The 16,537-nt window shown below is 49.7% G+C and overlaps 1 protein-coding gene across 1 annotated transcript in view; it reads right to left on the minus strand.

Annotated features, from left to right (window-relative positions):
• Positions 1-1,128: 1,128 nt before the first annotated feature.
• Positions 1,129-16,537, minus strand: part of LOC128977588 (cystathionine beta-synthase-like) — a 42,135-nt gene continuing 26,726 nt past the window's right edge. Inside the window, 8 exon segments of the mRNA XM_054395213.1 lie at positions 1,129-1,639; positions 7,429-7,612; positions 10,481-10,565; positions 11,294-11,402; positions 11,956-12,090; positions 13,329-13,400; positions 14,215-14,320; positions 16,176-16,260. Of these exon segments, the coding sequence (XP_054251188.1) occupies positions 1,129-1,639; positions 7,429-7,612; positions 10,481-10,565; positions 11,294-11,402; positions 11,956-12,090; positions 13,329-13,400; positions 14,215-14,320; positions 16,176-16,260 (1,287 nt within the window).

A 16,537-nucleotide genomic window follows, 5' to 3' on the forward strand; every position in this document is an offset into this window, starting at 1 on the left:
GTTTTTGGTTTTTTTTTTTTTTTTTTTTTTTTGCAGTTGAACATCAAACAGAGCATTAAAGAGGAATATGAGAGCAATCCAGGGGGCAGGTTTAACCTTTCCAGGTATAATGGGGTAGGGTGGCTGGAGAGAGGCTTGCCTGGCCTGAGTAGCAGCAGCTAATGCATGAGGAAAGCGTTACTGATGTGCTCATCAGGAGTTTCCAGGAGTTTATTGGTAGAATTTATTTCATTCACCCCCTTGAAAGAACAGAATTAACACTTGTTAGTGTGATTTTATTACAGACTTGCTACATATATATGTGTGTGTGTGTGTGTGTGTGTACATACATCTATATTCATCAAAGCATGCAGAAGGTGCAGTCCTGCTGTATCCTGTGCTTGTCTCCAGCAATGGTAAGGGGAGAGTGGAAGTGAGGAGGACGTAGTCACCAATGTGCAGTTTGGGGTATTCCTGCTGATACAGGACACAATGAGGACTGACGTGGGGTCAGCCCTGGGTAACTGCTTCATGAGATGTCCGTGAGTTATCGACCCTTGACTGCCAACCCTCTCTACACAGTCTTCCTGGCTTTGCTCTAGAGGATGGAGGCACAAGGTGGGGGGTTCCTTCCTCCTACGAACACAGCCATGTGCCAGTCTACCTACTCCTCACACCCCAAAAAAGGCCTGGACAGGGGGATGCCAGCCAATCATCTGATTTTTGTCCCACTACTTTGATGAAATTACAGGAAGCACAAACCTGGTTCCCAGGAGGAAGTTTATCCAGCGAGCTGCATGCACAGGCTCCATAAACAGACACAAAAGCCCAGTCCTTTTACAAATAAATAACTGCATTGTTTCATTTACCTGTTAGCAGCGACCTGCCCTCTTGCTGCCCACCACTGTGGAACAAACCTCACAACAAAGAAAGTTCACCCTCTATAGATGCTTTGCCCTGGCCTATACATGACATGCAATGTGGCACCTCTCCAGCACCCTGTGGCACAGCCACACTCATTGCCAAGTCCTTTAGGGGAGTTTGAAACATTTAACACTTTTCAGCAAGAGTGCCCCACGCTGCAGAAAGCCTTCTGCTGCCAGAGAGGCTCCCCTGTCCTCCTGCCCTTGGCCAGCAGAGAGGAGAGGTTCACTCCTTGCTCTCCCCACCACTGCATTGCAGCTGGCCCCCCTCAGGAGGGCAGGTGCAAACCTGGGTGCCCTGGGCAATGACGGTGCCAGCAGGCACTGCCATCTCCTCCTCATCGTAGCAGACGCAGCGGGGGCAGCCATCAGCCACGGGGCTGCCCACGGCCTGGCAAGTGGGGGGCAGGCGAGGGCACAGTGAGGCACAGGTGATGTCCCCATCAGGGCCACAGGTGCACAGCTTGCGGGCAAAGTCGATGTAGAAGGAGCGGCCGGCGGGGACGTGAGCGCTGGTGAAGCCTTGCACCTTGCAGTCGTTCTCCAGGTGGGGGGGGCAGGCGCAGGCTGGGGGGCACTGGGGGCAGCAGCTGCTGTCAGCAGCGGCAGTTGGCTCCTCCACCTCCCTTTCGGAGCACGAGGTGCAGGTACTGGGGTCACATGTGGGTTTCGGGGCAGCACTGCAGAGCAGGAGGCGGGTGAGCAGCAGGCAAAGAGCACCAGCAAAAGCCATGCTTCTGGGGAGAGAAAGGAGGAGATAGGCATAGGCATCATGATGGGCACGGCACACCAAACTCCCTCAGTGTGGACAGTCTTAAGGTTTGAAGCAAGTAGGACACAGCCACCTCTCCTGATATGCCCACTCGTTTTGATCATCTGCAGCTTGCTGGGACTAGATTGGTTTGCTCTAAGGCAACATCGTGTGCCCAAAATTCATCCTGGCTTGACCAAGGTGACCTCCATGCACTAGGTGCTCAGATGGCTGCAACATGGGCACTGGGTTAGCAAAGTGCACACTGCAGCACACACTGAGGTTTGGCATGGTTGCCCTGGCTAGCAAATGGCACGTGTTAACACCTGCATTGATGCTAATGGTTTATATTTCAGTGAATAGTACTCTTGGGAGGCATTCGGTCATGGACACATGAAGGGCTCAGAGAAGCACTTTGGTGGCTCACCCTGTGGCTTCTACTGCAGCTGGGACCCTCCCTCACCTTGGACTTAGGTCAGTGCCTGCTCCCAGCCTCTCATGATGTGCCACTTACCACCTGGCAGCTCGTTGCCTGCCTTTTCCAGCCACCTTACTCCCTCACAGGGAGACAGGGGCATCACCTCACCCTTGCTTCCATTTGTAAAACCTTGGTTTTGCCAGGCAGATGTTTCAGATCTCATGCACTCCTGCCTGACTCTTCTCTTCTCTGGCTTCATTTTTTTTCAGCCAGCCTTTTTTAAAGTGAAGAGCTGTTCACCATCACGAAATCCCCTCCCTGTGCCTGATGCCTCCTCTTCCACTTACACCTCCCGGGATGCACAGCACTGCCTGGCAGCTCATGCTGGCTCTCTTCTCCTATTCAAGGCTGAGGACTCTTTCTACCATCTTTTCAAGAGCAAACATTTCCTTAGGTGTTGCCAGCACTTTCAAAGGCCTTTTCCCTGTCTGCATTGTGCTGCATCAAATACTCTTGCTTCCCTCCTGCACTGGATCCTTGCAGGCTGGGTGTCTTTCTCCTGTTGCCCCAGTGCTGCTTTTGATTACAATTATGTCATTACCTTCATGCTGTGCATTTGATAGCCCAAATTTCCTACTCTTGCAGACATGCAAATTCTTGCAATTACTTCTTAACATTTCCTTAAGCAAAAATACTTCCAAATTGCATCACTATAAAGAAAAAAAAATGAAAGCATGGATGCCATCTGCCTTCATTTTGAGAAAAAAAAAAAAACCAACAAAGACTTCAAAGCTTTCCTGTTTTGAAAGCAAACTCTTGCTTGTTTAAGTTACTGGTAGTTGCCTCATCTTAGCTGTAGGTTCCTGTTGTGCCCCTTTGTTTCATTCACACATTTACCCTGCCGGTTACTTTCTCACCCCTCCCAGCAGGCTGATGGCTGTGCTGATCAGCATGGGGCCCAGACCACCTCCCTGTGTTAAGGCTGCTGCTCGCCAAGGCTCTCCCTTCTGCAGCCCCATGCCCAGGGGTCCCTTCCAGCTGCTTTCCTCTTCATCCACACAACTCCTCTGGGCTTCACACACAGGCAGAGCAGCGCACTGCCGTCAGACACCGTTTAAGTCAAAGCCTCTGTCTGACCCCAGCAGCCCCATTCACTACCAAAAGCTTTGACCCCCCCCCAGACAATGAAACTGAGCTCTTTCAAGAGAGCTGGTTCCTAGCAAACCCACAAAACTGAGTTTGTCCTTAGGCAGCTGCAGCAGGAGCAGCCTCCTGCTCATGTCAGGCCTCTTTTCCTGGTGAAAATCCTCCTCTTCCTCCTCCTCCTTAGTGATGGGAAACCAAGCTGCAGGCTGGCCAAGATGCTACCCTCCTGTCCCATCCCACATCCCCACGGGTGCTGGTTACCTGCAGAGAGGCTGGGCAGGCAGGATAAGTGCTGGGGTGCAGTGCAGGACCGTGAGCAGCGTCTCCAGTCTTCGGCCCACAGCCTGCCCAGGCCCTCTATTTATGTGCTGCCGGTGGTGGTTCCATGACGAAACACCGGTGGGGAAGGCGGGGAAGAGTCCATAATGCAAAAGGTGGCTGGGCAGGGCCAGCAAGATGCTTATCTTCTTAGTGGTGTTGGTTTAGTGCATCTGACTGCAGACTAATCCAACATCTCCCAGCCGTCTGCACGTCTGCTCTCTCTCCTCATGCCTCTCTCTGCAGGCTTCAGTCAGGGGCTTTTCAAGCGTCAGCATGTTCCTGTGCTTGCAGGCTAACAGAGGCACGAAGGACAACGTCCAGAAGAAAAGCAGAATGATTTAAAAGCTCTGTTGAGGTAGCATGGGTGGAAGGCAGCCAGCTCTGGAGTGATGCACCCCACAACAAGGACATAGACCTTCTTGGGACATACCCTAGAATCATAGATTCATAGATTGGTCTGGGTTGGAAGGGACCTCCAAAGGTCATCTAGTCCAACCCCTTCTGCAGTCAGCAGAGGCATCCTCAACTAGATCAGGCTGCCCAGAGCCCTGTTGAGCCTCACCTTGAATATCTCTAGCAATGGGGCCCCAACCACCTCCCTGGGCAACCTGTTGCAGTGTTCCACTACCCTCATGGTAAGGAACTTACTCCTAACACCCAATCTAAATCTGCTCTTCTCTAGTTTGAAGCCATTGCCCCTCACCCTACCACCCTATTCCTCAGGTAGCTATGCAGCACTCTCACACCACAGAGAACACCAAGTTGGGTGGCCACCTCTCCATGGACTGATAGGGCTTCAGTGGCAAGGGAAAGGAAATGAGCTCAAAAGACCAATTATCTGGAAGGGGGTGTCATAGTCAGGGGCAGCCCTGGGGCAGCAGGGAGAAGGGACAGTGAGTGGCAGATGCACCACTTGGCTCTTGGTCCTGCAGCTGTCAATGGTACTGTGTGTGTTTACAGATCCTGAGGGGACTTACGCAGTCAAGGCAAATGAAACCTTTCCCCCTGCTTCCTGAGGCTTTTTCCAACCCAGACACATGGTGGTCATGATGGCACCAGCCAGGCCTTCTCACCAACTTGTACACCCAACCCTGCACCCCAGGGTGCCTGGGAGGCAGCGCTCCACCCTGGGGATTGCATGCTGTGGGGCATTTGCATCCTTAGGGTGTCAAACTACAGCAGATACAATAGCAGCACCCCTGGCCAGGAGAACACCACTATGGGATGTGCCTGCTGCAGGCATCCCCTGGGGCTAGGAGTCCTCGGAGCACCTCAGGTGGAGCAATTCTGAAATGCCCAGAACTCACATCCAGCTTTCTTAGTTGCCACATTCACAGCCAACCAACAAAAATCGTTGTAAATATTAGAATCATTGAATTGTTAGGGTTGGAAGGGACCTCAAGGATCATCAAGTTCCACCCCCCCTGTCATGGGCAAGGACACCTCACACTAGATCAGGCTGCCCAGAGCCACATCCAGCTGGCCTTAAAAACCTCCAGGGATGGAGCTATTCAAGGTTATTATTCAGCCTCTGCCAAAGTGCAGCTCTCCTGCAGCCTGACTGCGGTTAGCAGCCACCATCCTGCAGTGCTGGGACTGTCAGACTGAGAGGAGCTTCAGGGCAGCAGAAGTCTGGGCAGTCATTCCCTGCTGTCAGGCAGTCACCTGGTTGTTTTTTCCCAGAGCTGCCACATTCTCCCTGTGCAGGTGAGTGCATGGCCCCCTCACAGCCTGCTCTGCAGTTGTCCCCTTCACATGCATCATATATTGGATTTGTTTCTGTTCAAACTCACAGCAAGGGGACATCTCTTGCAAAAACCTTTCTGAGAGGACAAGCCATGCCTCCATGGCCTTGGCCACTGCTAGAAAGTTGTCTTAAGCTCCTGTTTGCATGCACACACAGCAGCAGCCTGGAGCTAACATTCCTGATGCAAAGCTCTTAGGTGCAACTCCTAAACATCCTAAAGCTTCTCTAATCCTCTGGGAGAGACCTGCCCAGCATGCAGGGTCCCTTTTCCATGTGCATTTAGAGAGGTTTCCTCTGGGGCAGGGTGGCAGTAGTCCCCAGAGAGGGGCAAATCACCTCTTCAGAGGTGCTCATAGCTCTGGAGCTGTCCAAGGAGCTGTATCACGCTTGACCTTAAGACTCATCTGCTGCCTTTGGGAGAAGAGCCTTCCCACTGAGGTACTTGCATAAGGGGGGGGGGAATCTGGGGGTTGGAAGGGAGGATCCCAACCCCCAGTGAAGGGCAGCTCCCTGCAAAGAGAGAGGTGTCTCAGGCTGTCAGGTGAAGGCAGATCCCCACTCCTTCTCTTGCAGCCAGGTCTACTGCTCAGGGAGGCATAATGCATTTAAGGGTGTCCAGGAAGGGTCTGGCATGTCCCAGGCTTCAACGTGGTCCAGACTCAGAGTCAGTTCTGAGCTTCACAGAATTATGGGACATTTGAATTTGGAATACACACACAGGCTAGTATCCTTCAGTCTGCAACAGATTTGCTAAAATAAATTCACTGCACTGAGGCTGAGCTAATCAGTTTTTACTTTTTCTGGATAAATATGAGTAAAAATTCACAGAAGATCTGTGAGAGCTTGTGGCACTCTGGAAGCAAAAGACAGCAGGGATGCTCCACCCAAATATAAATTCTTCAGCAACCTAGACTTTAATGAAAGTCTCCTACAAACTAGATCAGATTGATTGCTGATTTTAGCAGCAAGCCAAAATCAAAATTGATTCTTGTCCCCTTGGAGCAGCTCCTGAGACTTATGGAAAGGTTGCAAAGCTCTTTGCATCTTGTGAGAGCAGCTGCCCCAAGCCAGGTTTCAAGGCACTTCACAGCTTGATTTCTTCAGCCCTCCTTTCACAAGTACTTTCATTTATGGTTTTTGCAGCCATGGCAAATGGCTCTTCTGACCTTCATTATTCGTTCCAGGAACACAATACTCTGACATCAAAGTTAAGATCAACCTCTCCTTCTCCTGTACTCCTCACTAATGAGCTCTCAGGACAAATATTCATGAGATGGTTGTTACAGTACAAGGGGATGATGCCATATTGCCTCTCCCAGTTACTGTATCACGCAAATGAGTCTTTACTTCTTGAACAGGTTCAGTTCACTGCCTCCTCCCACAGGACCATGTATGAGACACCCAGTGATGCCAGCTCCCCCACGTGTGAGGAAGGTACTTTCCAAAACCCAGTTGTCACTAGAGGAACAATCATTTCCCAGCAGCCCAGTAACTCATCCCACTTGCCTGTCACTGCCCTCAGCCGTTCCTTCCCATTCCTCCCACCCATGCTTTCCTAGCTCCCTAGCTTTTGTGTACCAGGGTGCCATGTCCCACCCACCGTCCTCCTCACAACTCCTCTGGGGCCTTGCCTCTTACACTCCTCCCTGGGGTGGAAGAAGCTGCCTCCTTGGCCCCCAAATGGAGCTGAGGGTGAGAAGGGGGTGGTTTTCTGGGGGCTGTCTGCAGCCCTCCCTGTGAGGAGTGGAAAGGAGCAGGAGGGTGCAGCTGTGATGTGTCTTGCCCCCAGCCCTCGAGAAGGCTGGAACTTCTCATGGCAGAAAGAGGCTCCAGCCCTGGTGGGTCCACGACAAGTCACAGCAGTCACAACACTGGCAGTGCATAGGCAGCTGCTGCTAGCAAAGACAGCAGTCCCCCTCCACCTGCTAAAATATGGGCAGCAAAAAACATCTCCTGCCAAACTCCTTCATGTTATCTCTCCAGCTCTGGGAAGATTGGTGTAACTACACACGGCTATTAAACACAATTTCTTTAGTTATCATCTCTTCAGTGACAGCCTGGGTGGCATTTAGTGAACAAATGGTTATTACATTACAATTTTCACCTAGTCATTTTGAGAAAATCTCAGCTGGGTTAGTCCTACAAACACTCTTGGCCAGGTGGTTCAGGTGTGGGGGATGCAGCTGGCCCTGCCGGGGAAGAGGAGGTGGCTGCAGCCAAGCTGAGGTGCTCCTTCTTGTCATCTCTACTGACAAAGGTGAGGAGGTCCATTGCTGTCACCACACCAAACACCACCTGCTTCCTGAGGGAACTGCCATTTCCATTGACTGTAAACACAGAAAATGCCAATTTAGTGGGGGAAAGAAAAAAAAAAAAGTTAATAATGAGACCCCCCACCCAGCTGCGCAGAGGCTATTTGTTTATTTAGAGAAAACCTCAGTGGGCACAGCAGCTGTCTCTGCTCTGCCTCAACATCCACTGATGCAGCTTCAGTCAGGTTACTGGGATCACATCAGAGAGGGTTTAGCTGCAAATAATGCACTCTTTACCAGAGCAGGAAACTTCATTTCCCAGGTGTTTTTACCCAACCTCTGTTCCAGTCCTGCTTCTATCACCACAAAACTTTTCATGCCAAACTAATGAGACTCTCCAAGAGCAGCAGTGAGACGCTTTCTGCTCTGTTCTCATAATGTCCTACAGCACCCTTAATAAAACAGCATTGCAACAATCACTTTAACTACCTGAGAAATGTTTTTCTTAAATAAAAATAAAATTAGCCACCAGAGCCCAAACACAAGATAAAATGCAAGCTCTGAAGGTGTGTCAAGAAAGTAATAAATAAGAGGGTAACTGTGACGACATTAAAACAGCAGCTCTGGAAAAGAAAAAGGAGGTTGTTTGAAAAGCAGAGCAAGAGGCACTGCATACAGCTGGCTGATACATTTTTGGGGGGGTGGCATTTAATTTGCTGATGCCACTTGATTTATAACAAAATGTGCTACAAAACAGATTTTCATTATTCTATGGCTACATAAAATAATGACCTGTGGAGGTCCCTTCCAACCAAGACTATTCTATGATTCTATGATTCTATGAATTCTATGATTATGTGAATTCTATGATTCTATGATTATGATTCTATGGTTCTACAAATTCTATGATTCTATGATTCTGATTCTATGATTCTATGAATTCTATGATTCTATGAACATAGCTGAGAAAGGAAATCCTTCCTAGCATTATTTTTGGTGGGAAAATTGGAAATGTGCATCAAAGGTAGTTCTGAATGACAAAATTTTGTTTGTAACATTTTGTGGGAAGGTGTCTGGACTTGCAAGGCAGTTTTAGGGCTGCTGAGGCTTCAGGGCAGCAGGCCATGGAAATACAAGCAGGGGGGCTGGGATGTTTGAATGGGGTGAGTTTTGGAGGGCCCAAGTTCACAGTACCACAGTACATCAGAGGTTGGAAGGGACCTCCAGAGATCATGGTGTCCAGCCCCTCTGCCAAATTAGGGTAGTCTGCACAGGAATGCATCCAGGTGGGTTTTCAAAGTCTCCAGAGAAGGAGACTCCACAACCTCTCTGGGCAGCCTGTCCCAGTGCTCTGTCACCCTCATGTAAAGTTTCTCCTCATGTTGAGGTGAAATCTTCTATGCTCGAGCTTGTATCTGTTGTTCCTTGTCTTTGATAGAGTGCAGTATTGTATAGTGCTCAACACAGGAATGCTTTGCATGTTCAGTGTGCAATGCCATGAAATCAGTGTAATGACAGCCTTCAGCTCTGATGTAGATGACTGGGCTTTCTGGCTGCTTTTCTCATCTTGCTAATGTTTTAAACAAAGCAACTCCCTCAAGGTAAGGCCAAATCTGTACTTCTAGAAGTTTTGTGGTATAATTACACTGGAAAGGTGTGTTAGGTCAGATTTGCAGAACAGCACCTGCCACCATACCTGTTTTTGGTCAGGGGAGCAATAAGGTGTGATCCCTGCTGCCATCAATGTGTCAGCAACCCTTTGCTTCATTGGAGAGGGGGTGGCTGCACAGTGCCTTGAGAGTAAATCAAAGCTGCTGGTACAGCTGCTTTGTTAGACTGTTGTAATGGTGCTCCTGAACTTGCAGAGCACCTCTGTGCTCAGCCAGGGTCCAGGTAAGGCTCATACACAGATGCCCCAGGCTTCACAGAGCAGTGTGCATTGTGCTTCCTGACCCCTGACTCATGTGCCCCTGCCACAGGGTTTCCTCACTGTCCAACACATCTGTTTCCAGCTTTCTTGACTTATCATGGACGTCCAGGGAAGGTGTCTCAGAGCACTCAGCAAGGTTCCCTTAGCATATCAATTTACCCAGACCCATTGGGGCACACACCAGTAAGGACAGCTTGGGGCTGCATCTCCAGAGGTGGCAAGTGGGAACAGCTGTGTTCAGATGGCACAGCCTTGGATTATGCACAAAAGATGGTCTCTAAGCAGTGGGATGAGGCTGTGTGGCTTGCTCCCTTATAACTACACAACTGAATTCCGCCTAAGGTTTATCTCATGTGCCCAAATGCTCCTTTGCACATTTCCCTTGGGATACTAAGTCTACAGAGATTCTTAACTTCCCCTTTGTTTCCTCTGCTGCCCACAACCAGACAGGCAGTGATTTGAATTCAAGGTCAAGAGACTAAAGTACTGGAGGGCTGAACCCACAGCTGTGCAACAGAGGCACTGCACCTCAAGCTGCTACCTACAGTCCACTTTCTCTATCAGAGGGGACCAAACAAAATCCCATGATGAGTATCTTCCCATCCTCAAAAATGCATTTCCAGGGAAACCATGAGATGAAGGGAGGTCATGGAGTTGGTAGATGCTTCACTGTCACACCTGCATGGGGGAACAACACAGCTCCCATGGCCAGGATCTTGGAAGTGCTCCTGTAGGACACACACCCAGAAGTGTGCTAGTTCCAGACTCCTGTGGTTAAGGGTTCCCACTTCTCCCCTCATCCCTGTGGTGTCAGGAAAGGAAATGGGTGAATATTTGGCAGTTCCACAGCTTTGCAGAGCAAAGGGGCAGAAATCCTTCCTGCAAAGGCTCAGGGGCCAGACATGTGGAGCAGCTGTGCTGATGGCAGCCAAGCTACCTACCAAGTTTGAGCATTTCCCTTTCCTGTCTCAAGCATTCATGCCAAGCCTATAAGTGCTTCTGCAGATACCTACACTGCGTTTGCTCGTGAACAACCACAGCAAAGTGATCGTTCTCCAGGATGCAGGAAAGCTTCCCAAGGCTGTTCTCCAGGCCAATCTAAACAGGACAAAGAGACACATTACCGTGTTTCACTTTACACCTAAAGGACAGTGGTGTGGAGCCTGACTCTTGGCTTTGACTAGTCATGAGTGGGCAGGATGGCACCCTGCTGGCTCAGGGGTGCCTCATCCACCTGCACTGTCCTGGGGACATTGAAGGGGATGCAGGCAACCTGCAGACCTGGCTTTGCTGTAGCCAAAACACAGTGATGTCTCCCCTCAGCCCAAAGGGCTTCCATGGACCATCATGAGGTGATGCCTCCAGTTCTGCTAAAACACCATCCATTTACTTCATCTCTGGGCCACTGGTGGTCATACAACCCAGGCATCCCTCGCCTGCACATCCACAGGACCTGCCCTGTGTTTCATCAGAGTGTGTGCCTGTACCCCCAGCCCTGCTGTGCTCTGGCAATAGCTGGACTCTGATTTCAGAAGGTGCCAACCCCACAGCTGGGTAAAATCTTCTGGCAAAGTAAGATTAGGGGTGGACATGCACGGACTTTGCTCCCTGGTGTGAAAGCTCCCATGTCTGAACCCCACAGGCTCAACAGCTTTTTGGCAGGTGCTGGTTCTCACTCTCACCTCCCTGTTTTCTCCATCACACTCCCCACCTCTCCCTGTCTTTTTATTGACCTCTTCTTCCAGCTCCTCTCACACCTTAGGGTGGTGGTGCACCTCTCCCTGCCCCTGAACACTGCTTGACACCAGCCACAGCCTCAGTGTTACCTTTGAGTACTGGTTGTGGATGACCTTTGTAACAGGGTCCGAGAACTGTGCGTTTCCAGCCAGAACCGAGGTGAGGGTATTGCTGAGGGTCACCATACCCAAAATAAACCTGTGAGGGAACAGAGTGCTTTCCAGAAGGCCAGACCTGAGGCAGGACACATGTTTTATGTAGGGACTGAACTGCTCCCCCTGAAGGCAGTGACTAAATTGCTGCTGCTTTTAGCAGAAGGCAACGGGTTTCTCCTTATCTGAGAAGGACAAGAAGATCCTTTCCCTCACCAAGCTGTTGGTTGAACAGTAGCTAAAGTCTGCTACTGCAGTCCAGGGCTTCACAGCTGGGAGAAGGAAAGCTTGTGGAACCCCTGTTGCTTATTTAAGTGGGTTTCCCATCCAGTCCTCACCTCTCCTCTGGTCTCCTTTTTTCTGTGTATTGACCCAACCTCTGCTGGGTCTGAAGGGCTTTGACTTTAACTATCTCATTTACAAGGAGTATTTTTGATGAATTTTCACAAAGAAGCAGATTGATATTTGCAGGATGTGCATCACAGAAGCCAATGTAAGAGCCCCATCACTGCAGGAGTAAATGGAACTTTCTCTTTAGTTTCATCATGGCTGTTTTTCCTATGAGAATGGCCATCTCTGTAATGAGCAGAATTAGTTACCCTGATTCAGAAACTACAGGAGCTTGGTCATATCCCTTCTCCTGAAGGATCTCAATTGCCTTTTGACAGCTGACTTCTGGAAGGAGAATGAAAGGGGCTGAGAGATTTAGTTTCTGCACCTTGATGTTCCACCACCTGTTGAAAGACAAATGGCAAGAGCAAACAGTTACTCTCTGCTGTGTGGCTGTGGGCTTTGCTCAGGGAAGCAAGGCCAGCAGAAGTCAGAGCAACCACTCAGAGATATTCTGCCTGCCTGCAAAGCTTGCCACACTCCTAGCCCCAAAGCAATAATGCCACAAGCCCACTGTGACCATGTATTGTTGAAGCCAAGGTTTCCCCATGCCCAGCGTTCACACAGCTCCAGAGGAAAGGCTGAGGCCAGTGGTTGGTAAGGTGCTGAGCTGTCCTGAATCCAAAGAAGCTACTGAGGCCTTCACTTCAAGCTCTTGAGTGGAGAAGCCCAGCAGTTTCACTTCTTTGGTTTGTATCCTTGGCCCTCCAAAGGCAGCACTGCAGCTCCTCCAAGAGAGAGCCTTACAGAGGTGCTTGTGTGGCTTAGGAGGGACAAGCTATGACTGTTTGTGGGTGGCAACAGACAACTCCCAACTCATCTCAGCCCTTTGTCCTCCCAGAAAGGGCAGGGCAATGCTAGAGGCTGGAAGAGCCAGCAGCAGTTCTAACCAGTCATGGGAGCCCTTGGAAATGTATGAACTCTTTAGGAAATAGTTTGCAGTCACCTTTGGTTGCAGCAACCCAGAGGAACAGGTGACATCAACAATACCTGCTGTCTTTAAAGTGACAACAGTCATTTTCTAAAGAGCCAGCATTTGCTCAGCCACATGCCCACTGGCATCAGAGGTTTGCCTGGGATTCCCTGCCTTAAAGGGACTCTTTCCTCATGGTGTGCAACAGACAGCTGAGTTGGTCATTTTTCTGGCCCACAGCTCTGGAATGTGAAAAGTTCCTGGCCTGTGCCTGAAAAGACCTCCAGAGCTGATTGAAAGGGTGCTTCCTACAGGAGGGACTCATCTCCCCTCTGGCCCAATGTTTGTTTGAACATCAGCTGTGGAGTAGATGAGGTTTTGAGTGGTTCTGCTTGGCAAGGTTAAGGTGGTCTGGGCAATGACTGGCACATGGGAGAGGCTTGGCAACTCCAGGACAGAAATGTCTCCTTTACAGATTTTTATTGAAGATCTGGGATACCTAACCACTCTAAAGAGGGGAGCTGGCATTATGGACTCCCAAAAGGGATCTATACTTAACTGTATTTTTAATAAATACTAAAAGAGAAGAGTTTCCTTTTAAGATAGCAATTTCCAGACTCAGAAAGCTGATTCCCTCAGCACAGTTCATACTGGTGGAAGTTGTCTTACCAAGGCTTGTCCTCCTGGATGTCATTTAGGAAGCCATTTTTTATCATCCACTTGTCATTCACAAATTTGGACCTAGAAATCACCAACAAAGAGTGGGTCTGTGAGCCTTCCAAGAGAAGTCTTGATTTGTTTCATGCACTGGACTGCAGTACTGCCCTGGGGCTCCCACGATTTTTGCAGCTGGCTGCTCTTACTCCCTTTTAAGGGCAACAGAAGCTGAGGGTGCTCAGTAACTCTTAGAAGCATGCCAGCTATTTGCCTGCCTAACCTTAGGCTCAAAAACTGTAGCTCAACTGATTCCTGCTCTGTGCAGTAATTCAGTGACAAGAGAAAATAAAACCCATGTGTCACAACACAGCCCTTGGTGCTTGCCCTGGTGGGACACTATTTCTCCCCATTGCTTATTTTTTTAACCCTGTGAGCTGCTTGAGAGAGACTCTCAGCTCTGGGGTCACTCCAAGTGCCATGCTATGAGAGTTACTGGAGTGGTTTGCAGATCAATTGTAGATTTAGACTGGATGTGAGGAAGGCATTTCTTACAATGAGGATGGTGAAACACTGTAATGGGTTGCCCAGAAAGATGGTGGATGCCTTGTCCTTGGAAACATTCAAGGTCAGGTTGGATGCGACTCTAAGCAACCCAGTCTAGCTAAAGATGTCCCTGGTGACTGTTGGGGCATTGAACTAGACAGCCTTTAAGCATCCCTTGCAACCCAAACCTTTCTATGATTCTGTACTTTTCCAGCAACCCACACCACCTGGGCTCAGCAGTGCTAAGCTCATGTCACTGAAGGGTCAGCCTGAAACATATACAGAGAGTGAAGGAGAAGGCTGTGGAAGGTCCCAGCCCAGCACTGGAGAGGAAGCAAGGAAGCAAGAAACTCACATGTAGTTTCTGACAGAGTCAGGCAGGATAACAACACAGCGCTGGCCTTCCTTCAGGTCCTGGGCAGCCTGCACAGCAACAGACATGGCACTGCCTGAGCTGCCACCTGACAGGTGCCAAGAAGAGAAAGAGCAGCAGTGTAAGACCAAAGTGCTGGGGTGTGCGTGCCATAGCACTGCCCCAGTTAACAGCACAGAAGTGCCCAGGCAAAGCAGTAGCAAAGGTGGCACCTAGTGCACCAGGGGAGCTCAAGACACTGGGGCTGGGAGGACATTTAGCCCCACACCCTTGCAGGCTTTAAGGTCAGGAAGAGGTAGGGACTGAAGGAACATATTCATGTAGTGGCTCTTGGCAATGGGCTTTTCAGGCAGCACAAAAGTCACCTTACGAACTTCATGAACCACTTCTTGTGGTGACTCTGTGGGCAGGCCAAAGGCTGAAAGATTCTACAGAGGGACATTCATGCCACTGCTGCCCATCCCAGACCCTTCCTTTGGGTGAGGAGAGGACCATGCCAAATCTAGAGCTTCTGGCTGACATACTTGGCAATCAAAGACTGGCTTTAAACACATTGTAAAGACTGAAAAAACCATAAACATTACATTCATGCTTGGAATACCAGGCCAGAGTGATGGGAAGACCGAAACACTCCCCATGTCTGTGTGCACACAGGTGGTTGGTTGCACGTAGGGAAGGCAGGTCCCTGCCTCACAGAGGCAATCCTTCCACCAGTGCTGAAAGTCAAACACACTCCACTATCTCTATGTGCCAGTTACACACTGCACTCGAGGCAGCACGTACTTTACAGCAGGTTGATTATCACTGGGTCACGCTTCTCAAACAAATGAAGAAAGGCCCTGAAAAATGCAGTTCAGGGAACATTGAAGCTATTCACAAATTAGAGTTGAGTTCAGCAAGGTGGTTTCTGTTGAAACACAGTGTCTCTGTGTCTGCCAGGTTAAATCAACATTCAAGTGTTTCATTACCAATGGCCTGATCTTTTGCCGGCTCCCTGGGTGTGAGTGCTCAGGACTTTTATCAGCTGTAACCACAACTCTCTGATATTGTCTGCTCCTGGCTGCAAGCCTGTAGCTATCTGCTCGGTGACAGGGAAGGCTGAAAACTGCTGATGCTGTATAGCAGCTCTTTGGGTAGAGGCAGGGTTTGTCTGAGGGCAACTGTTCATTTTGGAAAGCCAGTGGGATTACTTACAGCTTGTTGGCACAGGGAGAAATGCTCAGTAAGAACACCTCACGCTTTCTTTACTTTCAAACTTTCCTGGTCCAAACCTGGCACTTCTAGCATGGCAACTGTTCAACAACAGAGAGTACAGCCTCACAGAGCTCTTAGCAGAGCAGCAGTTTTAGCCCACCTGTCCTGCCCCAAGCCCCACTAATACTCTCATCAGCCCATGTAACCCTACACTGCACAGGATTAGGCCTGAAGATCCAGTTCCATGTGCGAAAGTGCCCCATTGCAAAAGTGCCAATTATAGAATTGCTTCTATAATTATTGTGGCAGATGAGTCAGATCTCAGACCACGGCCCCACTGCCACACCTCTGAAGTCTACAGAGACTTACAGACCAGCTCAGGGTTTCACAGGATCACAGGATGTTAGGGGTTGGAAGGGACTTCCGAAGATCATTGAGTCCAACCCGCTGCCAGAGCAGGACCATAGCATCTAGCACAGGTCACACAGGAACACATCCAGATAGGTCTTGAAAGTCTCCAGAGAAGGAGACTCCACAACCTCTCTGGGGAGCCTGTTCCAGTGCTCTGTGACCCTCACACTAAGAAGTTCCTCCTCATGCTGAGGTGGGGAGGGGGGTTTTGACCATTCAACCCTGTTAACCTAGCAGATACGAAGTGAAGAGTGCTCCTACCCCAAAGCATTTTGGTCCCAAAAGGATGAGGTTGAGAAAGTTTGTCAGGAGAGGCAGCTGTTGCCATTGGTGCTTACCACACAATAATCCTTCCTCTCTGATCAGCCTGCGAGACATGAGAAACGAATCTCTATCGTTGCACTTATACCACTGATCAATCACCTGAAGAGAAAACAAGAAAGCTGGGTCTTCAAAATGGTGTTTTGGGCTGTCCTGACCCCTTGACTCATGCTGTGATCCTGATGCCTACAACATCTGGCAGCTCGCTGCTGCTTCCTACACTTGAAAGCAAAGATACTTGTCGGGTCATCCTTGGTTTGGAGGGTTTATCCTCACTTGCAGTCACCCCCTCCAGTTTTTCCTTGGAGGTCCAGAGTCAGGACACAGAAGAGGGAATGGTGTTCATGATATTCTGACCAGGCTACAACAATGGTCCAAT

Source organism: Indicator indicator, chromosome 1, assembly GCF_027791375.1.
Source record: "Indicator indicator isolate 239-I01 chromosome 1, UM_Iind_1.1, whole genome shotgun sequence".
Classification (NCBI taxonomy): domain Eukaryota; kingdom Metazoa; phylum Chordata; class Aves; order Piciformes; family Indicatoridae; genus Indicator; species Indicator indicator.